Here is a 27,488-nt window from a genome sequence, read left to right as displayed (position 1 = left end):
AATCAAACCTGTTCTATCTTTTGTATTGTACCAGTCCACAGGAGGGTAATGCTTAGTCACCTTTCTTCAGATGTTTGGTATTTACAGGTTGCTCTTGAAATTGTATATTTAAAAATAATAAATCCTTACACATTTACATTCACATGACTGCTTCTGTGATTGTATAGTATTTCTGGAAGTGTCACATATTTCTGTAAATTTAATTGAGCCTTCCAGTTTTAACTTCACCCATGCAGTGGTGCTTTGGCTGTGGCAGATGGTAGCTTTACTGAAAGGCTCCTTTTTAATTTCCTTGGTGTAAGCTTCTTAAAGTGTATCTAAACCCAAAATACAAATTGTAACATGTTGAAGCTTACCAGTCCTTAGATGTTGTGGCTACATTTGTTTTCTTTTTTTTCAGGCTTTTTCTCCTTTTATTTTCAGCCTGGTAATATTACAAATAGCACACGTAATGTTCCTTCTACACTCATTTTTCCACTATATCTATGGAAGGAGGTCACACAGACTGTAGTAGTTTTACATAAAAAAGGTGATTTATGTTCCTTCTTGTTATCCCTCAGGAAGTGACAAATAGTGCATTTCTGGCAAGATCAACAGGAATTTTCTGTACTTGCTAAAAATGTTCTTAACCTGGGAAAAGAGAACTATTGCAACCTACACATTTAAAGACCAATAAGCTGTAGTATATTACATTTTGGTTTTAGGTTTAGATATGCCTTAAGGGCACAGAAAAGTGGGAGTTTTTTATGCTTAATTTCTGGCCATTGCTGAGCCTCTTATTGCTTCACTCCTCTTAGCATTGCGCAATAAAATGAAGGGCTGTAGAGAAGTGCCCTTCCCTGGACCTAGCGCCACTCACAGGATGCAGACAGTGGTGCCTTGGCTGTGGCAGATGATGGCTTTAATAGAAGGCTTCCTTTAATTACCTTGGTGTAATCTTACCAATAAAAAAAAAAATTCATATTGACAAATACTTCAATGTGTGATTACAAGACTACTGTAAGAATGTGAACATACAATGGAAAAAGCTTAGTCCACAGTTTTTTTTTTTGTTTTTTTTTCCCCCTCTTCCGTTATATAGATTATGGCATTGAAGCCTTATGATTTAAGAAGACGATTGTATGTGATGTTCAGAGGGGAAGAAGGCTTGGATTATGGAGGCTTGGCCAGGTAATCCTTTTCCTTGTGTCTTTACTTTAAAATCATTTTCACTTTCCTGGGGATTCAGTAAACACTTGTTGGTGGAATCCATTCAAAAAACTGGAGAGGGGCGGATGTCCAATGTACTTGGAGGTCCTCCAGCCTTGACCAAGAAGGACATCGAAACAGACAGAATAAACGTCCTTTTTTTGTACACATACTCCTGCTCAAGACCCGTGGGTGACTGCTACTTTAGTTTTATCTGCTTTTGCTACTTTGCTGCAGAGCACCCGGACAGATATTCTCTTGACAGTGTACAGTGACGTCCAATAGATTTTATGCTTCAAACACTTTGTATTTTTTGATACAGAATTTATGAACCTAAAATCTCTATGCACAACACTGCAAACTACTGAAAGCTTATTTTGTTGGATTGTCATATTGCTGTGTATTCAGTATACCTAGTTCACCAAAGCAGATAATAAAGTGGTGATATGTTATTGTGATAGAATTAAACTTTATAATGTTATTGGATTGTTATGTACTATGTCATGGCCAAATACACTTAACGTCCACTTCATTAGGTACATCTGTTCAATTGGTTGGTAACACAAATTGCTAGTCAGCCAATCATATGGCAGCAACTCAATGCATTTAGGCATGCACACATGGTGAAGACGGCTTGCTGAAGTTCAAACTGAGCATCTGAATGGGGAAGAAAAAGGATTTAAGTGACTTTCAATGTTGCATGGTTGTTGGTGCCAGACGGGCTGGCCTGAGTATTTCAAAAACTGCTGATTAACCAGGATTTTCACGCACAACCATCTCTAGGGTTTACAGAGAATGGTCCGAAAAAGAGAAAATATCCAGTGAGTGACAATTGTGTGAATGGAAATGCCTTGTTGATGTCAGAGGAGAATGGGCAGACTGGTTGCTGTAACATTCAGATGGTAGGGTCATAATTTGGCGTAAACATCATGAACATGGATCCATCCTGCTTTGTATCAACGGTTTAGGCTGCAGGAGATCACATACTGGTGTGTGGGGATATATTTTTTTTGGCACTAGCAAGGTGTACCTAATCAAGTGGCTGGTGAGTGTGTATGGGGCTTAAAATCCCAGTTGATCTTTCATTTTAAATGCTTTCCAGGTGCTAAAAACAAAAGGTGTGCAAAGTTTGTTTTGTTTCTGCTAATTGCAGGTGTAATGTCCTGCAGGCTCCTTAAAAAAAATAAAAATAAAAAAAATGTGCATTTATTATTTACATAATCCAATTTTCCTTTAAGAAGATCACATTGGCCTGTTAGCCTTTGTTTGCCAACCCCCAGAAGATTGCTTTTGGACATTCCAATAAGAATTCACTCTCTTGTATCCTTTGATTTATGATTAAGAAAATGGAAATTTTTACTTGCCTGAAAAAATCCCTACTTGGATCACAGAACACTGGGCCATCCCCTCTGGTTTACCTCTGATATTTCTTACAGAAAAATGGTGATGCTGGGAATAAGAGGCATTATGCTGTGTGTTGGTTGTTGTTGGTTTTTGCCATATTTTACATTTTGTACAATCACTTGGAGGTGAAACATAACCCAGTAGTCTCCAATGTCCTGTGATATATTCCAAGAAAGGGATTTGTCACCTGAACAGAAGGTGAGGGCAAATCTTCTATGGGGTTACCTGTTCTGGTGACCAATCTGATTTCCCCCCAGTTTGAAGAGATCACCTCCAATGTGGTGTTTTATCTCAAGTACAATGAAGTGAAAGGAAATCTCTCCAATTTGACATGACCCCCTAACTCTATAATTTTCAGAGTGTCCCAAGTTGGAACACATAATATGGCAGTGGATAGATTAAGGGCAGGTTTGCCTGGAGGGAGAGGCACAAAAACGCATGGGACCCCCAGCAAAAGCATAATGGGCCGCTCAAGGCATCCAGTGCATGCATGTAATCCTAGTGCACGTTGTTTAGATCATCAGTGCTTCTACAACTGAAATACATTCATTCTTTTCTTTCCTCCTTTCAGAGAATGGTTCTTCCTACTCTCTCATGAAGTGCTCAATCCAATGTACTGTTTGTTTGAATATGCCGGCAAAAGCAATTATTGTCTACAGATTAACCCAGCTTCTACCATTAACCCTGATCACCTGTCATATTTCTGCTTCATCGGACGCTTCATTGCTATGGTGAGTTCTCACTTTCCGGATGTGGTATTGTCAGACTGTGGTGTAGAAAATAAGCTTTAGGGTCCTTTCACATGGTCATTCCAATTTTTTCATCAGTTCAGTCACGTTTTTTCCAAGAAAAAAACGGAGCAGTTCACATCCGTTTTTCATCAGTTTATATCCGTTTTTCCTCCGTTTGGCCATTTACATCCATTTTCATCTGTTTTTCGTCCGTTCCGGGTTTTTTAACAGAAGAAAAATAGGGTTTTCTTTTGTTAAAAAAACAGATGTTAACGGATGCGGACATTAATGGATGTAAACAGATCATCCGTTTATATCCGCTACTCCGTAGAAATACATGGATGTCCGTTTTTCATCTGTAAACAGACAGATGAAAAACATATATATGGAATCCCCGTGTGAAAGAGCCCTTACACTGTTTTTATGCAGAAAATTGTCTTACAGACCCACAGTTACCCTTTAAAGTGGTGTCAAGTTTTTCTTTTTTTTTTTTTTTTTGTAATGTACTTTCTTATAAAATGTTAATGAACACTGAACAGCCTGAATCCCAATGCTTTAAATTTCTGTACTTTAACAGTTTTATATAGGGGTAATCGTCTTCTTTAATATGTCTACATATTTGGTTATTCAGCCATGAATAGTAAAGTATAGTTTTCCTCCACCCTCTGCATTTCAGTGATGCTATATAATGATATTCGAGTATGGGATGACTTATAGATACTAGAGCAATGGAAGGTGGGGCTGTTGCATAGTAATCAGTCAGATTTCACTGGTAATTGTTTGTTTTTTAAAGTAAAAGTTAACATGGGGCTTGCTCTGATAACTGTGGATGCAGGGATCTCCCCGCTATTGCTTTCTGACAGCAGGGACCCCACCCCTTCAGAATACACAGATCAGCACTACAGCTGAATGAATATGGTAAAGGATCGTTTGACAGAAACTGGGCGTTAGACTGACTACTGTTGAACAGATAGCGCTACACACACTAAAACAGTTGCAAAATGACAAATATTCCTGTGCATAGGTGTGGGGGAGCAAAGTCTGCTCTCCTAACTGGTGCTATACAATGTCCTTGCTTCTCTAAAATACAACTGTAAAAACACAAATAAGGGAGCTCATTGGCCTAGTGCATTAGTGAGTTTTATTAAGTGCTGATAAAAGTTATACTCACAATGTATAAAAGCTTGCATATCAAGTGACGACACAGTGTTGGTATAGACCTGATGGACCTTCCAACACCAAGTTGGTGTCATCCAAGAACCCAGAACATGGCTGACGTGCTTTAACCACTTGCCTACCGGGCACTTATACCCCCTTCCTTACCAGGCCAATTTTCAGCTTTCAGCGCTGCCGCACTTTGATTGACAATTGCGCGGTCATGCAACATTGTACCCATATGAAATTTTGATCATTTTTTTCTCACAAATAGAGCTTTCTTTTGGTGGTATTTAATCGCCACTGGGCGCTTTACTTTTTGCGCTATAAATTAAAAAAAGTGCAAAAAATTTGAAAAAAAAAAAAAGTTTATTTGTTTCTTTTATAAAATTTTTCAAACAGGTATTTTTTCTCCTTCACTGATTTGCGTTGATGAGGCGGCACTGATGGGCACTGATAGGCGGCACTGATGGGCACTGATAGGCGGCACTGATGGGCACTGATAGGCGGCACTGATGGGCACTGATAGGCGGCACTGATGGGCACTGATAGGCGGCACTGATGGGCACTGATAGGCGGCACTGATGGGCACTGATAGGCGGCACTGATGGGCACTGATAGGCGGCACTGATGGGCACTGATAGGCAGCACTAAAGGGCACTGATAGGCAGTACTAATGAGGTGGCACGGATAGGCGGCACTGATAGACAGCACTAATTAGGGGTCACGGATAGGCGGCACTGATATGCAGCACTGATAGGCGGCACTGATAGGTGACACTGATGATGGGTACTGATAGACGGCACTGACTGGCATCACTTCTGGGCACTGACTGGCGGCACTGACTGGCACAACCCCTGGGCACTGACTGGTGGCACTGACTGGTGGCACTGACTGGCAGCACTGGTGGGTGGCACTGGTGGGTGGCACTGGTGGACGGCACTGGTGGGTGGGCACAGGTGGGTGGCACTGGTGGGCACAGGTGGGTGGCACTGGTGGGCACAGGTGGGTGGGCACAGGTGGGTGGCACTGCTGGGCACATGTAGGTGGCACTGCTGGGCACAGGTAGGTGGCACTGCAGAGTGGCACAGGTGGGGGCACTGCTGGGCACAGGTGGGGGCACTGCTGGGAATGGGTGGGCGGGGCTAGTGGGCGCACAGCTGATCGGAACTTGCGGGGGTCACTGCTGGGCACCGATCATCAGGGCACTGATCATCAGTGCCCTGATGATCGGTGCCGATCCCCGCTCTGACAACTGCCGGTTCTCGGCAGTACTTTCCTCACGATCTGATAGCGTGAGGAAAGTGCAGCCGAGAACCGGCACTTGCATTTTCCTGTGATCAGCGTGTCATTGGACACCGCTGATCACGTGGTAAAAGGCCGGTGGGATCGGCCTTTCACCACATCTCGTGATCAGCTGTGTCCGTAGAACCCGGAGATCGCCGGGTGCGCGCCCCCTGGGGCGCGCAGGAGAGCGCGTTCTGGGAGGACGTCATATGACGTCCACTCAGAACTGGCCGGCCGCGGTGAAGCCGTCATTCGGCTATGCGCGGTCGGCAAGTGGTTAAGGAAAACCCTCTTCTTCAGAGTCAAAAGGATTGGATCCCTCCATCAGGGTAAATCTTCCATTGCTCTTACCCAATGAGCCTTTTTTTGGTATAAAAAGCGAGTATAATTTTTATCCGCATTTAATAAAATTCACTAAGTATAATGCACTAGGCCAGTGCGCTCTCTTATTTGTGTTTTTACAGTTGTGTTTTTACAGCGCTACACATACCAAAATGCAGCTGGCGTCTGCAGAACCAGCAATTGTTGGTACATGTATACTCCCATTTTAGTTTGTTAGAAAACCCATGGCTCCATATGTGTAAGTAGAGGTGACCACTCAGTATTTTCCTTTCCAGGCTTTATTCCACGGTAAATTTATTGATACCGGCTTTTCTCTACCATTCTACAAGCGCATGTTGAGCAAAAAACTCACCATCAAAGACTTGGAGTCTATTGATCCTGAATTCTATAACTCACTAATATGGATCCGGTAAGTGTAATTTGTGTTTTAACTGCTTTACAAATGTCATAAAAAGCACTTGGGTTGCTTGATTAAAGCATTGATCACAGCAATGAAATAGTTGTGCTAATGTGTCAGAATGCTGTAATGTAACATCTGCTCCACCAAATTCTAACACTTGCAGATTTGGAGGGATGATGGATGCTTTAAATAAATTAGATAAGGGTGGTGAAAAATGACAGGTATGCAATAGCTAGGGGACCACCCAGATCAGCAACATTCCTAATTGTGCTCATTGGAGAATGATCATAGTTGAAGAGGTTTGCACTATTTCTGTTATATGTTGAATTGCTGTTTAGAATGATTACGTTTTGGTGGCTCAGTTCATTCCTAAGCAGTTGTTGCAAATAGTGAATTTCATACAGTCAGCCGTGACAACAGGCACTAGGAACTGTATAGGGGAACTAAAACTAAGTATATTTCAGCTTCATTTAATATATTCCACCTCCTCCTAGGAAGAGAGAACTGCATATGCTGCAATTGTATTCAGCTAACCAGCGAGTTGACATACCGTATTTGCCGGCGTATAACACGACTTTTCAACCCGTGAAAATCTTTTGAAAAGTCGGGGATCGTCTTATACGCCTGTATACGGCGAGCCGGTGTCAGGGCAGCAGTTTTTCGAGGGGCGGCGCCGCCCCCCGTCCTCCTCCAACGCACACCAAGTACAGGGGTGGGCAGAGGGGCTGCTGTACCTTACCTGGCTCCGGTCCCACGACGATCCGGTCCAGGAAGCGCGGCTGCTCCTTCTTTCAGTTCGGCCGCTCGATGGTCCCGCCGCCCGCTCGGCTCCGCCTCCTCACCGGTGATTGGGCGCCAGCACTGGAAAGGCACACAGGCGACCAATCACCGGCGAGTAGGCGGAGCCGAACGGCCCCGCGAAAATCAAGCGGCCGAACTGAAAGAAGGAGCAGTTGCTCCTCTCCCCCACTGACACTAACGATGGGGCACTATTCCTCCTCCACACTGACACCAATGATGGGGCACTATTCCTCCTCCACACTGACACCAACGATGAGGTACTGTTCCTCCCCCACTGACACCAACGATGAGGTACTGTTCCTCCCCCACTGACACCAACGATGAGGTACTGTTCCTCCCCCACTGACACCAACGATGAGGTACTGTTCCTCCCCCACTGACACCAACGATGAGGTACTGTTCCTCCCCCACTGACACCAACGATGAGGTACTGTTCCTCCCCCACTGACACCAACGATGAGGCACTATTCCTCCCCCACTGACACCAACGATGGGGCACTATTCCTCCCCCACTGACACCAACGATGGGGCACTATTCCTCCCCCACTGACACCAACGATGGGGCACTATTCCTCCCCCACTGACACCAACGATGGGGCACTATTCCTCCCCCACTGACACCAACGATGGGGCACTATTCCTCCTCCCCACTGACACCAACGATGGGGCACTATTCCTCCTCCCCACTGACACCAACGATGGGGCACTATTCCTCCTCCCCACTGACACCAACGATGGGGCACTATTCCTCCTCCCCACTGACACCAACGATGGGGCACTATTCCTCCTCCCCACTGACACCAACGATGGGGCACTATTCCTCCTCCCCACTGACACCAACGATGGGGCACTATTCCTCCTCCCCACTGACACCAACGATGGGGCACTATTCCTCCTCCCCACTGACACCAACGATGGGGCACTATTCCTCCTCCCCACTGACACCAATGATGGGGCGCGTTGGAAGAGGGGTAGTCTTATACGGCGAGTATAGCTCAAACCCTATATTTTAACAGGAAAAGTAGGGGGTCGTTTTATATGCCCAGTCGTCTTATACGCCGGCAAATACGGTAAGTAGACTGATAGGAATAAGACTTAGTCAGCAAATGATGTAGACCATCTTGCATGAAGTACACATTGTAGTTTATGTTGAATATATTTTTATTTGACTAATTTAGCAATAATAAAAAATGTCATAGTAGAAACAATTCTTTAAAAACATCTAAAAAGATTTCTTAGATATAAAACCACAAGTCCAATTTGGGAGGCCATCATAAAGAGGAAGAAGAAAAAAAAAACAGAAGGAAAAATGGAGGGAAGGAAATAAAGAGAAAAAAAGCCAGAGGGTGAGGGTACAGGAGTGGAGAAGCTTTGCTTAATGCTGGATAACACATTCTGTGAAGGGATATACTATGAAAAGAAACCAAAACCTACGCCAAGAGTGGGCCCCCCACAACAGCAGGGTATAGGGGTACAGAGAGTTAAGAGGTTAGGTATCAAGTGGAACAGTATCTGAGGACACTCTGGCCTGCAAAGCATCAGAGGTAGAATAATGTTCCCAAATCGACGTACACACTGTATTTTAAACCCAAAAGTAAACAACATATTGCAGCTTACCAATTCTTAGATGTGGTAACTGCATTAGCTTTCTTGTTTAGGCTTTTTTTCCTTATTTTCACTGGTGATCTGGCCAGTAAGTCTGTTCTTTTTCAGAAAAACAAGCTCTCTTGCAAATGTAGGAAATTAGATGGGTGAGACAAACCATTTAACTACTGATTGGTGCTTACAGTGATTAGCTTTTATTTATGTAAAACCTGTATCCCAAAAAAAAAAAATCTGTTGCTGCTTATAAAGTGTGAGCTGGAGATTGGCTTCAATTTGTTTGTGCATCTAAACCTGCTAGTACATCGAACACTCCCTCCCTCCAAACTGACAATGCTGCTGTCCAAATGTGCCTCCTCTGTGCCTTTTCATCCAGAATGTGAGGGCACTCTAATTCAGGAGGTGTGTTACTGGCCAGATCACCAGGTGAAAACGCAGGGGAAAAAAGCCCAAAAAAAAGGAATACAGCCACCAGTTGATAAACTGCAATATATTTTATATATATATATATAAATAATACTGATTGTTAAAGTATATGTACATCCTAACTATGAAATCTCTCTTAATGTGCTCCCCTTTGGCATGTTAATCTTATCCATTGAAAGTGTTTTGTTAGATCTGTTTGATACCTGGAAAAAAAACCTGTTGATCCTGCCAGAAATCCAGTGAGTTAAGTTCTCTGCCTCTGCTGCACTGTTATCAGTAAACATTGTTCCCTGTGGACTGCAGAACACTTCCCCATGTTACGGGGAGTTGTTCTCTAGTCCTAACACATTTTCTGTCCTGATGTGACAATGCTGCTCCTTCATAGATACAAGACAGGAAATGTGTTACTGGCAGGATCACCAGGTGAAGATTAAGGTAAAAAAGTGAACAAAAAATGAAAGCCAAACACCAAAGCTGAAGACTGGTAAGTTGCAATATATTGTGTTTTTTCTTGTGTTTAGATACTCTTTATTATGTCTTTTGAGGAAAAATAGTTTTTATTATTTCTTTAGTGTATTTATAAGTACATACTAATTATGTGTTTATAAATATTTCATGGATGTTTTGCTTGTGGTGTCTTTTTCCAGAGACAATAACATTGAAGAATGTAACTTGGAGATGTACTTTTCTGTTGACATGGAGATACTTGGAAAAGTCACATCCCATGACCTCAAGCCTGAAGGATCCAACATGCTTGTTACTGAGGAGAACAAGGAAGAATACATTGGGTAAGACCACCATACAGATGAGCTTAATACATACTGAAGGGAAAATAAGTGTGTTTCATTGTGTAACTGACATCTTGTCATACAAATTTGTAGATTCTGCCTTTAATAGTTATCTGTAGGCATGACTGGTAGACTTGCAGGGAGACAGTAGTACTGCACAATGATTATGCTCTACAGTTACTTTAAGTAGTAAGCATAGCCTGCATATAACTACAAATCATATGTATAAAGTAAATTAAAATGTAAAAAAACCCCTTGGGCACACCTGTGTATGATTTGGATGAAAAAAAAAAAATCAATAAAAAAATAAAAAATTGTGTGGCTGCCGGGGTCTATAAGTGTACCACCCACTTAAATATACTACAATAACACAACCTACGTTGACCCAGCACCACTCTTTTGTTTCACTGTGTGTATGCAAAATAAATTATAAACATTTAGTAATACATGAACACACACATAAGAAAAGTCGATGTGTAGTTCCCTTGTAAAAAAATATAAAAGAAAGTACACATGTGCTCCACCAAAAATTACTTGACCCCTCAATTCCTTGTAATGTACACACCATGGGGTTGATTTACAAAAAGTAAATATACTGTGAATTGCAAGTGCACTTGCTTTATATCCGAGGTGAAGCACTAAAATATACCTCCTGTACTTCCACCAAGTCTGTACAAATGTCCTGCGTCACCGGCTCTGCTCCTTATGCTTTACACCACAAGCATAAAGAAGCCACACTCGTGTTGTAACGTGTAAGGGGCAGGGCTAGTAATGCAGGACGTTTGTACAGACTTGGTGTAAGCAAGTACTGGAGGTATCTGTATTTGTAACCATGAGGTCTGTAACCTTAAGGGGACAGTAGTCTACTATCCATCCACAAGCTGCAGCCTCTAATGATGATGTCCCATATGGTGGTCTGAATTATTACACATGCGGTTTGTCTGTTGTGCACCAGCTAGCAGTGCACAATTAAATGGGAGTGAGATTGTATAAATGAAATTTTATTAATTATGGCGTTTTGTATGGAAAGCACTTGATCGGTGGAAATCATACATGGCGTTACAGATCCAGAGGAGAGTGTTTTTTTTTTTTTAGAAACATGGACTTTCTTATATATTCATTGCTTTTACATTGGAATTACACGTGGACTTTTCTTATGTATATATTACTGAGTATTTATAATTTATTTTGCATATACACAGTGAAACACAGTGCGGCGCTGGGTCAGTTTAGGTTGTGATGTATGTATAAACTAGTCTTAAAAACATGGACATATTGATTACAGGTTCTTACGTTAAACTGATCACTTGGACATGTAACTGAAAAAAAGTTTATTTCCCCTACTATCCGTTTATCACATATAATGCCACATTTCTACCCCAGTGAATTGACAACTATTGACACCTTTAGTTATGCAGAATAAAGGACTATCACTTGTGGATTATGTAACTATAAGAGTGTAGTTCCATGATTTTCGCCCCTTCCATTCTGTCGGAGCAAGCTGTCAGAATACCTATACACTGGTTGTTCAACTGACAATTTTCCACCCGGCTCCTTAGATTTTTCCGCTGAAGGATTTCATGCAGGGTGGTGCCAACAGGGCCACCGACTAATTGAATTTCAGTGCTTCTTTGGGAATTTGTGTAGAGCCAGCTTTATACTCCCTTTTCTGGAGATCACATGGTCATACTGATCACACATTTGCTCACTATATATAGTGAAAGGTAAATACAGGCTTCTAAATTGTAGGGCAAAATATTTCTTGAAGCTTCAAACTAGTAGCAAGTTACTTTTATCAAAGTGTATATATTGAATGTATAGCAGTTTATTTCTTATGGATCTTGTGGTGAGCAGCATGCTAACCAGTGATTGGATTTTACACTGCAGCTCTGCATAGCAGATAGATAGGGGAAGGTTCAGGTTATCTCTGCAGACAGGCTTACACTGGTCCTGTAATGGGAGCCTGCCCTAGTACCTCACTAACACAGCACTTTAACAGGGACAGGAGTTGGTGGCAGAATTCACTGCAAAACCCAAAGTTTTTTGTTTATAATCCTTGATGGTGGATGCAGTCTGCACTCCTATGCCTAGTACACACAATGAGAATATTGGACGAATGATCGTCCGTTTTTTGTTTGTTTTTTTATTTTGCACGCTCGTCTCGTATCAAAAAGGAATAGGTTACTAAAGTTATGAAAATTCTTGTAAGAATATAACTTCCTGCAATGATATAATGTATTCTTTTGTTTCTAAGCATGCACAGCCTTGGTCACTCGGTCAGTTTTTTTACAGACAAATACTGTACTGATTAAATGAAAATCGTTCTGTTGTCGAATGAGAAAAACATTTGTGCATGTCCCTTCAGATTATTGTACTTGAACTGTCGTGATCGGCTCTGGAAAGTTGTGTACTAACAATCAGATTATCAGACGATCGCTCAGAAAGCGGTATTTTTTTTTCGTCTGTTATTCTCGTGTGTACTAGGCTTTACTGGTTACTGCGTTACTGATGGGTGGTAAACGGTTATCTCAGATTTCTGCTGAATCTGTAGTTGCTTTTCAGACCTGCCCACTATTACACTAGACAAATCTTTCTCTTTACATTCAAGCTGTTAGCTGTACAAAATGTCCCTTATTCTTGTAGAAGAACTCGGAGTGTTCCTCATATTGTTATTGTTAGAAGATGCAATAGCTGTGCTAATAGAATTAATGTCACAGTTTGCAGCTTACCTGTACATCTCTAACTGCCATGTTTGTGTGTATTTGTTCAAGCTGCTCTGATACCCAGTTTCAACCAAAAAGCATACTGGTAGGTTAACTGGTTTGCGATCAGATTCTGATGTGCATGTGCAACTGTGGTTAGGAAGTTAGATTTTAAGCTCCTTTGGGGGAAAAACTGAAATCCGTGGTCTCTATACTGAATTTTTATTTTGGTGCATTGACATAGTAAGTGACCCTGTTAGCGGTAATGTCAAGCACCAGGGCCACTGTAAAGGAACATGGTGCTTACTTACCTTTATTGTGGTCAGCAAGTGAAATCTTAAACTGCTCCATCCAGCCAACGCTATCCACACTTCCAAGTGGTCAAATACCTGGTCTCTGACTTGGTGCTGCGGTGTCCCCCCAATGCCTGCTATGTTACTACAGGGTCAGGTGATGGAACCACATTGCCCAGCGAGGGACATGCTAACTCAGACATCTAGAAGTTTTGGATAGCGGCAGTGCCTGAAGCTGTACAAGAGATGGCAATGATTTCATTTGCTGGAAAGGTAAGTATGCATCATGTCTTTTTACAGGGCTCTGCTGGTTAAAGTTGATATTGCTAACTGGAATATAAACATTTGACATTAAGCTATTATTTTAGTGGTGTAGCAGCCATGATGTGTTCCTTGCCTGTGGCCATAGAATAATCCATTTTAATGAGTGGATGGCTGAACATCCGCATACAATTAAAACTGTGGCCTCATGCAAGCTATGGATCTGTAAATGCACCCAGTTTAGAAGTGTTGACAAATGATGCAAGTGAGCTCATGGACACCAGACTGTGACAGTTAAACATCTGTAGCAAACAGTTGGGCACATTTTTATATTGGTACAGTGCGAACTTTGCTATACAAGTTGTGATTTGACAGTCAATCAATCTGTTTCTGCTCCTGTTTTATTCTCCCTTGCTGTGGTAAATTGAGAAATCTCTCCCAATGTACTTACTGATCCTGCTTCATCCTTCTCATAGGCTCATGGCCGAATGGAGATTTTCGCGAGGGGTAGAAGAACAAACCAAAGCATTTCTGGATGGCTTTAATGCAGTTGTCCCTCTGCAGTGGCTACAGTATTTTGATGAAAAAGAGTTAGAGGTTCGACTTGTACAAATGTACATATTTAAATATATACTTATGTTACTGGGGCCTGGATTGTATAATGTCAACGCACTTTCATTATTTTTTTCTAATTTCGATTTGCAACGTCAATCCACATTATTAGTTTGGGATCCTCAGTAATTTCAGGGCCCCTGAACCAGTGATGGGATTTGCTCTAAATCTGAAACTTTTGCTCAGTGCTCATTAAAACAGACATGTCTTAAGATGGATTTTCAAAAATATGACCGGAACACAGAGTGTACTAACTCAACAATATGTGTTGGTGTGCATTTTTAATCCCTTCCCACCATTACCTCCAAACCCTTTAACAGCTTCTAAATGCCAGAATACAGAAGTGGGCATTTGGGTCATGTTCCTGCTGTGATTGGCTGTCACAGTGGTCAGATGATCGGAAAGCTACCAATCGCAAGTACCAGGAACTTTCCAGTCCCTTGCGGTAACTGTGTTTACATGTTGCCTCTCAACATGTAAAGGCCACATATATGGGTACCTCTGGTGGGAAGAGGTTAAGTAGTTTTATCTTGTTTGTACAGTACAGGGCACAGGAGTTTTTAGGCCGCAACCCTCAGCTCTCTTGGAAGCTCCACTCCTCCCCCTCCCCCCCGATGTACTCATGTAACCTTGACCATTCTGTGAGGCTCTAGTTTTTTGGTAGTGTCTTCTCCTGTTGCAGAAAAAATGTATTTCTATTCTTTACATTAAAAGTTGATCTTGTACCATTAACAAAAAGAGGACGTCTATTAACATTTGCTCCACGTTAGGCAAAAATGTCCTGGCCTTTTTTTTCACTCTTTTTTTTTTTTTTGGTACAAAAAGCAGCTCTATTGCTGTTCTTTCTCTGCTGTTTTTTCTATGTTACGCATTTTTTTTCCCTTAAACCTACTTGCAGCTTACATTTACAAAGGGGTACTTACACTATATTGCCAAAAAAAAGTATTTGAACACCCCTCCAAATCATTGGATTCAGGTGTATAAAAGCAAGCACTCAGGCATGCAGACTTTTTCTATAAACATTTGTGAAAGAATGAGTCTCTCTCAGGAGCTCAGTGAATTGCATGGTGCTGTGATAGGTTGCCACTTGTGCAATAAGTCCATCTGGGAAATTTCCTTGCTACTAAATATTCCACGGTCAACTGGCAATGAAAGCTGAAAATTGGCCTGGTCAGGAAGGGGGTAAAAGTGTCCGGACTGGAGGTGGTTAAAAACCTTTTCTTGACCGTTGTTTGATCCATGCTTTAGCTACAAGGTGCTCTTGCTGATGTCTATCTGTTCGGTTTCCCCCTTTTTCTTTCTGTGGGCCTTTTGCTGCAATTTTGGCTGTTATGTTGCCCAGCTTTCAATTTATTGCTTGTAGATATCCCATGGTTTAAAAATCAATATATGTCCTGTACTGTATGATTAAGATAATAGTAATTTTGTCATACCAGTAAATTCCATATCTCAGAGTACAGTACAGGACACAAGTGCCTTTCCCCTTTCTCTGTGATCTCCTTATTGCTTGCTAAATAAAACTGGAGCCTCACAGAGTAGGCAGGGGTATGTGGGGTGGGCGTCACACTGGGATGTGGTTTTCAGCAAAGCCTTTGACCGTGTTCAGTCACCTGCAGGAGAAAAGTATGCCTGTTTTTTTTTGTTTTGTTTTGTTTTTTTTTTTTTTTTACTATAAGCCAGGGTATGCAGGACTGCCTGACAAATAATATTTAAAGGCACATAATAACATTTTTATTGGTTTGTGTTCAAAGAAGCTAGTGTATTTTTGGGGTCATAGATGAACCACTGGCTTTGGGACTTAAAGCAGAAACGCTGTAGTCTCTCCATAAAGGGAGTTTCATCAAAACTGAAAAAATAAACTACTGCAGGTATAAAGTGCTGAAAACTGGAGGGGCATACACATACCTGCAACAGCCTCCCAAACTAGTCCTGGCAGATCCTAGACTATTGTGACAGGCAAAGCTTTGATGCTTACTGATGGTACCAAAGCTTGTCCCACCCCTTACTGCTTCCCTGCACATTCCTGTGGGCAAGCGAGACCACCCCTCATAGTTTTGTTTACCAGAAGTTTGGGATTCAGCAGTGATGCAGAGAGTTTTATAAGGTGCTTCAGGTTTCACTAGGTACCTACAACAGGCTTCTTTTTGTGGCATTTATGCAGATTTCTTTAAGGAGGTGATGTATATGATATCATGGTGCTTGAGCTGTTTGACCATATATTTTTGCGGCAAACCTGATTTTTGGTAGGGGAGGTGCTGATCAGCACACAGGAGGATGGACAGAAATGTTAATTATACAGGATCGGGATAGCTGACAAAACCAGCAGTCTTGAATTAACCTCCAATGAAGTGAGATTGCAGTTCCAGGTGTTCTGAAAGTTGGGGAGCCCCAGGAAGGAGTGATACCCAGTTGTCCACGGTCCTACACATGGATGTTGGAATTATGTAGGATGCTGTCATATTTTTTGCAAATCCTTGATAAAGTACTGTTCTTCAGTGCATTGATGCTTTTTAATCTAACAGCTAATATAACTATCTGTATCTTTACATTCTGTATGTGAGGGATTTTACAGACTTCAACATGAGCCAAGTAACTAAAATAAACACTTTTATACAGTTTCAAAAAACCTTTTGTGCTCTAAGTTCAGGATGACCATGTGAATGCATTGTACATGGGGAATTAAACCACTGCTTGTATTAGACAAGAAATTTTACTTTGATGCCCTGTTTGAGTTTTCTGTAATATATGTGTTGCTCTCAGTGGTTCGTGGTACCGGCATCTGCCACTAGTGAAATGGCAGAACTAGAACGTCTTCATAACATTGTGTTCAGTAAAACTGTTCCTGGCCCCATTACTAGAACATGAAGTTGTCATTGGTGTCTGGTCTTTTACTGTAGTAGACCCTCATCTTCCAGAAAGTGGTAATTAGCATGAGGTGTGTATGCGGAGGTCCTGCCCTTGCCTATTCTTTTTACTAGATGTCATTGTAGGATCGCTTCTGCACCCACAACTTCATACCTGTGAATAGAATAGGGATTTTGGTACTCTGACCAATCACCACAGGTAAGAAATGCAATTTAAAGTGTATACAAAGACATAAAGAAAAAATACAATACATGAACATTTACATATGTATTATTTCTTTAAAGACTGTGTAAGTACAGAAAAATTGTGTTTGCCAGAAATGCACTTGGGTTCTGACGTTTTGTATATTGACAACACTGTCTGCTTCATAGGTGATGCTCTGTGGGATGCAGGAAGTGGACCTGTCAGACTGGCAACGGAACACAGTTTACCGCCATTACACAAGAAACAGCAAGCAGATCATTTGGTTCTGGCAGGTAATTGACACTCTCCTTTTGAAATGTTAGCTGAAATGTTATGATATAATTTTATCAATAGATCCATATGGATCTGTAGTAATCATTTATTTATTACAAGTATTTATATAGTTACATAGTTGGTCTGGCTGAAAAAAGTTCAGCCATAAAAAAAAAAAAAAAAGTTATAATCCTACATTCACAGTTGATTCAGAGGAAGACAAAAAACCCAGCAAAGCATGATCCAATTTGCTCCTGCAGGGGAAATCGGATATTCCCTGGATCAACTTTACCTATAAATGTTAGTATCCAGTTATATTCTGTGTATCCAAGAAAGAATCCAGGCCTTTTTTTTAAAGCAATCCACTGAGCTGGCCAGAACCAACTCTTGAGGGAGTCTATTCCACATTTTCACAGCTCTTACTGTGAAGAAACCTTTACGTCTGGAGGAAAAGAAATTTAATCTCCAAATACGTGAAGAGTGCCCCCTTGTCCTCTGTGATGACCTCAGGGTGAATAGCTCTACACAAAGTTCACAATATGGACCTCTGATGTATTTATACATGTTGATCATATCCCCCCTTAATCTCCTCTTCTCAAGAGAGAATAAATTCAGTTCCTCTAATCTTTCCTCATAGCTGAGCTCCTCCATGCCTCTTATCAGTTTGGTTGCCCTTCTCTGTACTTTCCAGTTCCTCAATGTTCTTTTTGTGAATTGGTGCCCATTAGTAAGACCTCATCTGGAATATGCAGTTCAGTTTTGATTTGTACAGGGGTAAAATGATATCTCTCTCTGGAGTCTTTACCTCTTTTAATACAAGGGAGGATTTTACTCGCTTTAGAAACCGCAGCTTGGCATTGCATGCCATTATTAAGCTTGTGATCTATCAGAACTCCCAGATCCTTCTCCACCATTGATTTGCCCAGTTGTACTTCCATCCCTTCCCCCTAGTATGTATGATGTATGCATATTCTTAGCCCCCCAAGTGCATAACCTCACATTTATCAACATTAATCGCTCTCCCGCTGCCCTCTAGCAGATGCACTGCTACAGGGCAGCAGGGATGCGCAAAATCGTGTGTGTGTGTGTGTGTGTATATGTGTATATATATGTATGTATGTATGTATGTATGTATGTGTGATTTTGCATTTCCGGGTAGGGGGCGCGTGCTCGCCCTACCCGCGCCACTATTCGTGGGCTCGGCTGTCAATCACCAGGTCCTGGCCAGTGATAACTCGCCAGCACTCAGTGATCGCCGAGCATTACCGACGGAGGGAGAGAACTGTATATAAATACAGTTCTCTCCCCTGTCAGCTCCTGCACACTCTTTTGTATGGCTCTGCATAGCAGAGCCATACAAAGTAGTGTGGTTACAGTTGAAAGCACTAATACAGCACACAATAGAACAGCACACAGTTAACTCTTTGATCGCCCCACCTGTTAACCCCTTCCTGTCCAGTGCCATTAGTATAGTGTAAGTGCTTTTTATTAGCACTGGTCACTGTATTAGTGTAACTGGGGATGTCCGTGGCAGCAAGTCAGTTCCTCTCAGTGTCAGAATGCCTGCAGCAATCCTGCTATAAGTTGCTGATCGCCACCATTACTAGTAAAAATTAAAAAAAAATTTAAAATCCCAGTATATATACCGCCATTTGTAAATGCTATAACTTTCACGTAAACCAATTAATTTACACGTATTGGGATTTTTTATTTTAGCAAAGACGTAGCAGAATAAATTTTGGCCTAAATTTATGACGAAATTTTACTTTTTAAAAATTTTTTTTACTGGACATATTTAATAGTAAAAAAGCAAAAATATTTTTTTCTAAAAATTGTCTTTCTTTTTCTTTTTTTTTTAATTAGCAAAAAATTAAAAATGCACAGGTGATCAAATACCACCAAAAGAAAGCTCTATTAATGGGGAAAAAAAGAACGTAAATTTAATTTGGTGTAGCGTTGCATGACCGCGCAATTGTCAAAGTAACGCAGCGCCATAACGCAAACAATGGCCTGGTCAGGACGGGGGGGGGGGGGGAATCCTCTGGAGGGCAAGTGGTTAAACCTCATTTGCCACATACTTGCCCAATTACAGTGCATTGAGGTCAGCTTGTAAATTGGAGACATCCTGTAAGGACGTTATTCCACTGCACAGCTTGATGTCATCTGCAAAGACTGAAATGGGATTTTTAATCCCAGACCCTATATCATTTATAAATATATTAAAAACTAAGGGTCCCAACACTGAACCTTGGGGTACACCACTGACAACCCTAGACCATTCATAGTATGAATCATTAACCACTACTCTCTGAATACGATCTTTCAGCCAGTTTTCTATCCATTTACATACAGATTTTTCCAAGCCTGTAAACTTTGACACAGTTCCCCACATGTGTAAGGTAAACACTTTTTTGCAAAATCCAAGTATACCACATCCACCGCCACCCCTCTGTCTATATGATGCCAACAATTTACGCATTGCTTTCCTGGATGGGATGTGAACAGGTTTGCCCTAGTGCTGCAGCGAAGAAGTACTAACCACTAAGTCACTGTGTAATTAAAGGTTCACCCTGATCAGACTTGAAAATGTAGAATGCAGGCACTTATGTTGGGTGTATGGCTACACAGGGCTTTTGTTTTGCTTCCTGACAATGCAGGAGCCTCTCTTTCTGAGACTGTGATTCTATGGGCTGGGTAACCTTTGTGTTCATATTCCCTCCTCTGCAGAAAAATAATGCTCTCAGAAATGCAGATTGCAGAAAATGATTGTCTTTGTTGTCTGTACTGCAGCCTCTTGCCAAATAGGGGGGTATTTACTAAAACTGGAGTGTAAAATCTGGTGCAACTGTATATAGAAACAAATCCGCTTCCAGCTTTCATTGTCAAAGCTTAACTGAACAAGCTGAAGTTAGAAGCTGATTGGAGCACTCAGAATGTAGTGCAGCTGTACATGCTAGCCAGTTTTAGTAAATCTCACCCATAAGAGTGCTATTGCAACTTATAGTATCTTCTACTTTTTGGATACCATTTTTCAGTTACTCAGGAAAGTGGGACCATTGTATTGTGTTGTCTGCAACTCTCAGGACACTGACATTCATAAGTGCAATGGTCTGTGTAAGGGCAGTTGTAGAATCAGCTGTGCTAGGAAGCATTGGTTATTTGTAGCCCCACCATTAATACCTATCAAGGTATTTGTATCCATACCTCCATTAACAGCCTCTCCACCTCACTATTGCTGATATCAGAACCAGGCCCTCATCTCTCCCAGTGGAAGTGAAGGCTGCACATTACTGAACTGTGTCCACCTTTACCCCTCCTGGAGAACCACCCATACTCCCAGCTGTTAGTAATGCATGTACACAGACCAGCTGTCATCAATTCCATCTGTAATGTACAACTCGCTATCCTTTATTCTGTTGCAGTTTGTGAAGGAGATGGACAATGAAGTCCGGCTGCGTTTGCTGCAGTTTGTCACTGGAACCTGCAGATTACCACTTGGCGGATTTGCAGAACTAATGGGTAATTGTCTATTGCTACAGCACTGCCAAAAGCATTGCAAGTGCAGAAAACGCATAATCATTGCAAACTTTTATTGTTATTGCAGGAAGTAATGGCCCTCAGAAGTTCTGCATTGAGAAAGTCGGTAAAGAAACCTGGCTTCCTAGAAGTCATACATGGTAGGTGTAAAATGTATCATGTCAACTGACATGTACATGATGGTTCTCTTTCACTCCACTCCTCCATCTCCCCTTCCCCTTCATACACACACTCTTTCTGTTCTCATTTCTTCTTGCCTTGCTAACTATCCCATCACTTCTTATGACTGAATGTAGTAGGAGCCTTTGCCTATAGGCAAAAAACACTGCACTTTGCAAGTGCACTTGAACTCTGCAAAGAGGGAAGTAAAATTATGGTTGGCAGGGTTCTTCTATAAAATCAACTGTGTTTCAAAATGTTTCCCAATTGTATCGCCAACCTTCTCTTTTATCGTGAAACTCTTATAAATGTATTTGCTCCAGAGCTTAATTAATGAGGTAAAGCTTCACTTGCAAAAGAATACCCAATCACGTGCAAGGAAAAAAAAAAAGCAGCATTTTTGCTTGCACGATTGTAAACAAGGGGAAGCTCTTCTGACTTCCATCATCCAAAGTTCTGGAGCAAATGCCCTTGCAAAATGTAACTGCACTCACAAAGTGCACAGTCTATTTGCCTTAAGTAAATCAACTCCTTTGTGGTACTGCATAGTTTAGGGAAACCCCTTTAGAAAGATGCACAGTATAGGGCAAGGGTTCCTGATTGCTGCTTTCATGACTACATCTAAAAGTAATGGAACCCCAGAAGGGTTTTCCAAGCAGAGTTGCACTAGAAGCAGCCTGGCTGACAGTAGATCAGTGGGAGCTTGCTTTCATCCCAGCAGCAGGCACACCGAGTACTGCAATGCAGCTGAATAATCCTCACCTCATGACACACCTTTCTTCCACAGCTTCAATCGTCTGGATTTACCACCATACAAAAGCTACGAACAGTTGAAAGAGAAGCTGCTTTTTGCCATTGAAGAAACAGAGGGATTTGGCCAAGAATGACAACGCTGCCATATGCGGCAGAGAAAAGAGCTATTATGGACATCTGTTTAATGCCCAGCCAAGTAAAATTGCACACTCAAATTGTATATATGCTGTTTAGTCTGTACAGTGATCTTTCTGAAACTAATGCGTAGATATTTCTGTTCTTCCACATAGATATGCAAAACACTTTAGCCTTTTCTATTTTTATTTATTTTCCCTTCAAATGACTGAATAGAAAAAAAATAACTTTAATTTTAAATGCTGACTGAAGACTTTATTTTAAAATTTATATATCTATGTGTATGTATGGAGAACTCTAGTTTTATAGAGTTTCATGTATACAGAACATCACAGAGCCATTTAAAGAGGCCTGGACATGCTTTATATAGTAAAATCCTGTTCACAAATGGTGGAAGTTCCATATAACATCTTTGACCTCAAATGTTTGTTGCATGGCTGCCAACTGAGCTGTTGAAGGCTAATGCCAAAAACTATAAGATGTACAAGAAAAAAAAACAAAAAAAAACTGCTGCTGGCTTTTTAAGATGGCAGAATCTGCACAGTTCTGCCCGTTTCATTTATTTCAGTGTGGTAGCCAATAAATCTTTTTATTTTTTTTTCTGAATGGTGAAATTGTAGCCAAGGCAGAGACTGGAGCCTCATCATGCATAGTTAGTTTTGTTATGATTCTTAACCTTTAATACAGGGGTATCATTGGCACGTTGTTCAGCAGCGTGCTGTGATTGGCACCTGAAGCTGAAAGTATTAGAGAGAGAACAATCAGTGTGTGCTGCCACAGGCAGGCTTTTAGTATCAAGACTGAAAAATGTCTTGTGTGAAGATTCGAAGTACATTGCATAATTTTCAAAACGAGATGAATAAATTTTTAACCTAACATGTTTTTGTGTATGTGTGTTTTTAACAAAGCTGTCAGTAATGTGGTTAAATATTTCTAACATTCTAGTATGCGTGATACAAGGCGGTACTATTGAGCTGATTTGCTTAACTAGTTTGATTTTCACATATTTGGATAATTTAAAATATTCACACAATTAAAATTGTGAGAATATTTCCTTCAAGTCCTGTTCACTTTATATGAATATCCAGTTTAAATCCATTCATGTGAAAAGCAAATCCCGTTTACTTATTTCATCTGCACATGACTGGGTATTCAATTTATTGTGCATTTATAGTGTGATAGAACATCGCTGCTAACAAGAAGATTAAATAAATAGAGTGTTATGCACCTTTATGACTTGAGCTTTTAGAAATATGTAAGATAGATAATCAAACTTAATAGCTGAGCAAAAAAAAAAATCAGGCTTGTGAATTGAGCCTTTGACAACCTAGCCCACTTACCAATATAAGTTTTCTACCAATATAAGTTTTCTTTCTTGTCCTCTGAGGTACACAGGAAGTATTTAACTTTTAAATACTTCCATAGGCTGCTGCTCCTGCTTGCAAAGAACCACATGGAACTTTGATCCGGTCCTGCTACCCATTTGGTCCTGGTTTCATGACCACCTAATGCCTTGCCTCTTACCCTGGACCAATGCAGTTGTGTTAAAAATATCAGTGTTTTAAAAAGCTCAAAATTTATATAATAGCTTTTATTTTCATACACGCAAATGCATTGGGAACATTGTACAGTCTAATCCAAATCAAAACATTAAGAAAAATGTTTCACGTTTGATATTACTTTACGGAAAATGAAGAAAAAGGAATATTAGGCTGTTAAAAAAAAAAAAAAAATACCAGGGTCTGTAAACTCAAACACTAAACTAATATTTCGTTGTATAAAGTAGCGCAAGTTATTATTTGATCCCCTGCAGATTTTGTACGTTTGACCACTTACAAATGGTCTATCATCATTATGGGCAAGACCAAAGAGCTGTGATAAAACATCAGGGACAAGGTTGTAGACTTGCACAAGGCTGGAATGGGCTACAAGACCATCAGGAAGAAGCTTGGTGAGAAGGGAGACAACTGTTGAAGCGATTATTTGCAAATGGAAGAAATACAGAATAAGCATTAATTGCTCTCGGTCTGGAGCTCATGGGTTAAGGATAATCATGAGAAAAGTAAGGAATCAGCCCAGAACTACACGGGGAGGAGCTTGTGAATGGTGACTGTGGACCTAACCGCCTTGAGATCAAACAATTGGTAACACAATACACCACCATGGATTGAAATCCTGAGGCACCTGCAAGGTTCCCCTCCTCAAAAAGGCACACATACAGGCCTGCCCAAAGTTTGCCAATGAACAACATTTTCTCCCAACCCTTCTGTAAATCATTTAGATGTGGTCAGATAATGCCAAGGAGCTCAATTTTGGTCTCAACTTGACTTGCCATGTTTGGAGAAGGAAAAATGCTGACTGACCCCAAGAACACCATCCCTACAGTCAAGCATGGAGGTGGAAACACTATGCTTTAGGGCTGTTTCCCTGCTAAAGGTACAGGCCGACTTTGCCGCACAGGGGGGCCTATGGACGAGGCCATGTATTGTAAAATCTTGGAAGAGAACCTTCTTCCCTCAGCCAGAACACACAAGATGGGTCTTCCAGCATGACAATGACCCAAAACATACCACCAAGGCAACAAAGCAGTGGCTCAGGAAAACACATATTAAGGTCATGGCGGGTCTAGCCAATCTCCAGACCTTAATCCTATAGAAAAGGTTTCTTGGCTGTCGCTTAGCAACTCGAAGCTCCCTCCATACATTAAGGATTTAGAGAAGATCTTTAAAGAAGAGTGGACCAAGATCCCTCCTGAGATGTTGGCAAGCACAGAGGGAAGACGTTTCTTGTAGTTGGTTACCAGGTTTGCACAGAAGGGTTTCTCCACCAAGTATGAAATCATGTTTTACTTGGGGATCAAATACTTATTTTAGTCACTGAACTGGAACTAAATTTATAACATTTGTATCGTGGTTTTTTTCTGGATTTTTGGTTGATATTCTGTGTTTATTATTTAAAATACACCTATGCTAAAACATTATAGACCCTTCATTTCTTTGTAAGTGGGCACACTTACAAAATCTGCAGTTGATCAAATCATTTTCCCCACTGTAAGCACTGTTTCTGAGAACTGCTTCACATCTATGCTGCATGGAGTTGACCAACTTCTTGCACCTGTGAAACTAGTATAATTGCCCTGGACTGGAATACCTGTTTCACAGGTGCCAGAAGTTGGTCAGCTCCATGTGAAATGTAGTATAATTGTCCTGGACTGGAATACCTCATTTCACATGGAGCTGACCAACTTCTGGCACCTGTGAAACAGGTATTCCAGTCCAGGACGATTGTACTACATTCCACAACTCTTCTGCATTTCTTTGGTTTACCTCAGAAACAGCCCTATAAGTTTTATATTGGAGTAAGGTTCAGGGGATTGGGCTGGCCACTCCATAATGTTATTCTTGTTGGTCTGGAACCATAAGGCAACATGACCTCTTCAAGTATTTTGATGTATTCAGACTGGTGTTGGGCCTATTTATCGTATACTGGGGATCATGGATCATAGTATGAGAAGCATCCCCATATTATGATGCTTGCGCCACCATGTTTCAGTCTTCATAGTGTGCGGTGTCAGACGACCACCAAACACTGAATTAAAGCCAAACTGTTTGGGTCTAGGGGCCCGCAGATAATCTTGCTTTCATCAGTCTGCAAAAACTTGCATCATTTCTCTTAGGCTTGTCAATGTGTTGTTTGTCAAATTGTTACCTCTTCAGCGTATGTTATTTTTTCAACAATGGAGCTTTGTGGGGGCTTCTTGCCGAAAGTAACAATTAGCTTGGTGTCACCTAGGCGTCTTCTCTCAACTTTAGACCACCTTTGATCACCCTGGAGCTGATAATTGGCTGAGTCTTTACCATTCAAATGGATTGAAGAATAGCTAAAATGGCAGTTTTCCGGTTTCTTCCATGTCGTTCTGGTTTTGGTTGCCATTTTAAAGCAGTTGAGATCATTGTAGCTGAGCACTCTATCAGTTTCTGCATTTCTTTATATTTTTTTTTCCCCCCCTCTCCAATCAGCTTTTTAATCAAAGTACTCTGTTTTTATGAACAATGTCTCGAATTACCCATTTTCAGAGAAATGCACTATACTCAGCATGTACATTTTGCTGCCTTCATCCTTCAATGAGGGCCACCTGTTTTTTTTTTTTTTTCCAGACGGAATGACCTCACTATTTGAACACGCCCCTTTTAATTAACGATTCAGGTACACAGAAAACCAACAGTCATGACATGCTTGCTGCTGATTCTATTACTCTACTACACATACTAGTAAATTATTTGCCAAACAGATATATCATTTATACCAAAAACAGTGATTGATCTGCCATATTGAACACAACTGTACATTGCCTTAGCACCACTTTAGAATCAGACATGGTGTACCAGACATGTGAAGGACAGTCCTGCTCTACTTTCTGCCCCAGCTTACATTCTACTAATGGTGCTGAGGGCTGCTTGCAGCGTGCCTTCTGACGGTGCTAGTGTCTTTTGCCTCTAAAATCAGAGGATAACTTGATTCCAGGCTGTTTCCTCCTTTGCTCCGTCTGCTGTGAGAGGAGCTGGCCCAGACACACCTGAGGTTTTTTACAATCACCAATTTACTCTGATTGCTCAGACAAGCACTCTCCTGCAGATTAACAGCTTCTGAGACATGGGTTGCAGATACGGTGTTGATCCTGTCCTTGTAAATGGAAGTATTGAAGCAGTTGTGGTTGACTTGTTTTTAAAGGTGTAATATGCATGGCTTTTTTTTTTTTTTTTTATCATTCCCACTGATCAGCAACTGAGCTGACAATTCACTGGATGCATTTTTGTGCCAGGTCCTTAACACTCTACTTATTCAGCATGACCAGTCTTACAGCTCTGGGCTATAAACAATTAAAAACATGTCTACAACAGTAACACTTATCTTGGCTAGCTCCTTTTTAAATCCAAAATGCTATTTCATTGGTAGAGGTGTTTGCATCAGTCAGAGAGACTTTAAAGTGTGCTGGAAAAGGACTTTTTTTCCCTATGAGTACCACATTCTACTATTTAACCCCTACACTACTTGATTATCATATTTGGCTGGCCTAATACACTATGAATTCTGGTTGGCATTCTTAAAGATTTATATATTCATACATCGTGTCAGTACTGCCACTTCAGCTTACATATCTGCTGTCACAGCTTATTGACCTTATCAGATCCTATTAGGACTTGTTCCTGAAGATGTGAAAGAGTGATAATGCTAGGTACACTGGGGCCAGAGCCAGCATCTAAAATATATAAGTGTAACTCTGAGCTCCAGCCTGCAAGAAAGACACCATTTAATGCAGTTATATTGTCAGAAAAAGAAAACTTATCCGTAATTTTTTTTTTTTTTTTACACACGTGCTGCTGCCAGCTTTTTGCAATTCTCTGTACATCAGCACTGAGCCAACCAATAGGAGAGTAAGCAGAAAGTTCACTTTTCAAACCATAATGTACTGTTCATGCAGTAAGGTGACAGAATACTAAACATCAACTGCTATAAAGGGCAAATCATTTCAGAAACTGATGTGTAATCACTGAACACTACAGTTTATTTATTTTAAAAAAAATGTAAAT

The 27,488-nt window shown here is 41.0% G+C and overlaps 1 protein-coding gene across 4 annotated transcripts in view; it reads left to right on the top strand.

Moving 5' to 3' along the window:
* WWP1 (WW domain containing E3 ubiquitin protein ligase 1) overlaps nt 1–22,773 on the top strand; it is a 238,101-nt gene extending 215,328 nt beyond the window's left edge. For all 4 annotated transcript variants that reach the window (XM_089679707.1, XM_089679708.1, XM_089679710.1 and 1 more), the window contains 9 exons: nt 1,082–1,170; nt 3,164–3,323; nt 6,383–6,516; nt 9,984–10,124; nt 13,857–13,977; nt 17,229–17,333; nt 20,736–20,832; nt 20,918–20,990; nt 21,797–22,773. In XM_089679707.1, coding sequence (XP_089535833.1) covers nt 1,082–1,170; nt 3,164–3,323; nt 6,383–6,516; nt 9,984–10,124; nt 13,857–13,977; nt 17,229–17,333; nt 20,736–20,832; nt 20,918–20,990; nt 21,797–21,896 — 1,020 coding nt within the window. In that variant the 3' untranslated portion in view covers nt 21,897–22,773. The remainder of the gene's footprint in view (nt 1–1,081; nt 1,171–3,163; nt 3,324–6,382; nt 6,517–9,983; nt 10,125–13,856; nt 13,978–17,228; nt 17,334–20,735; nt 20,833–20,917; nt 20,991–21,796) is intronic.
* The last annotated feature ends 4,715 nt before the right edge of the window (nt 22,774–27,488 follow it).

Source organism: Staurois parvus, unplaced genomic scaffold (assembly GCF_062004578.1).
Source record: "Staurois parvus isolate SC_StPar_1 unplaced genomic scaffold, SC_StPar_1.0 ptg000230l, whole genome shotgun sequence".
Lineage (NCBI taxonomy): Eukaryota > Metazoa > Chordata > Amphibia > Anura > Ranidae > Staurois > Staurois parvus.
Note: the sequence above shows the minus strand (reverse complement) of the source record. Positions and strands in the feature narration are given on the sequence as shown.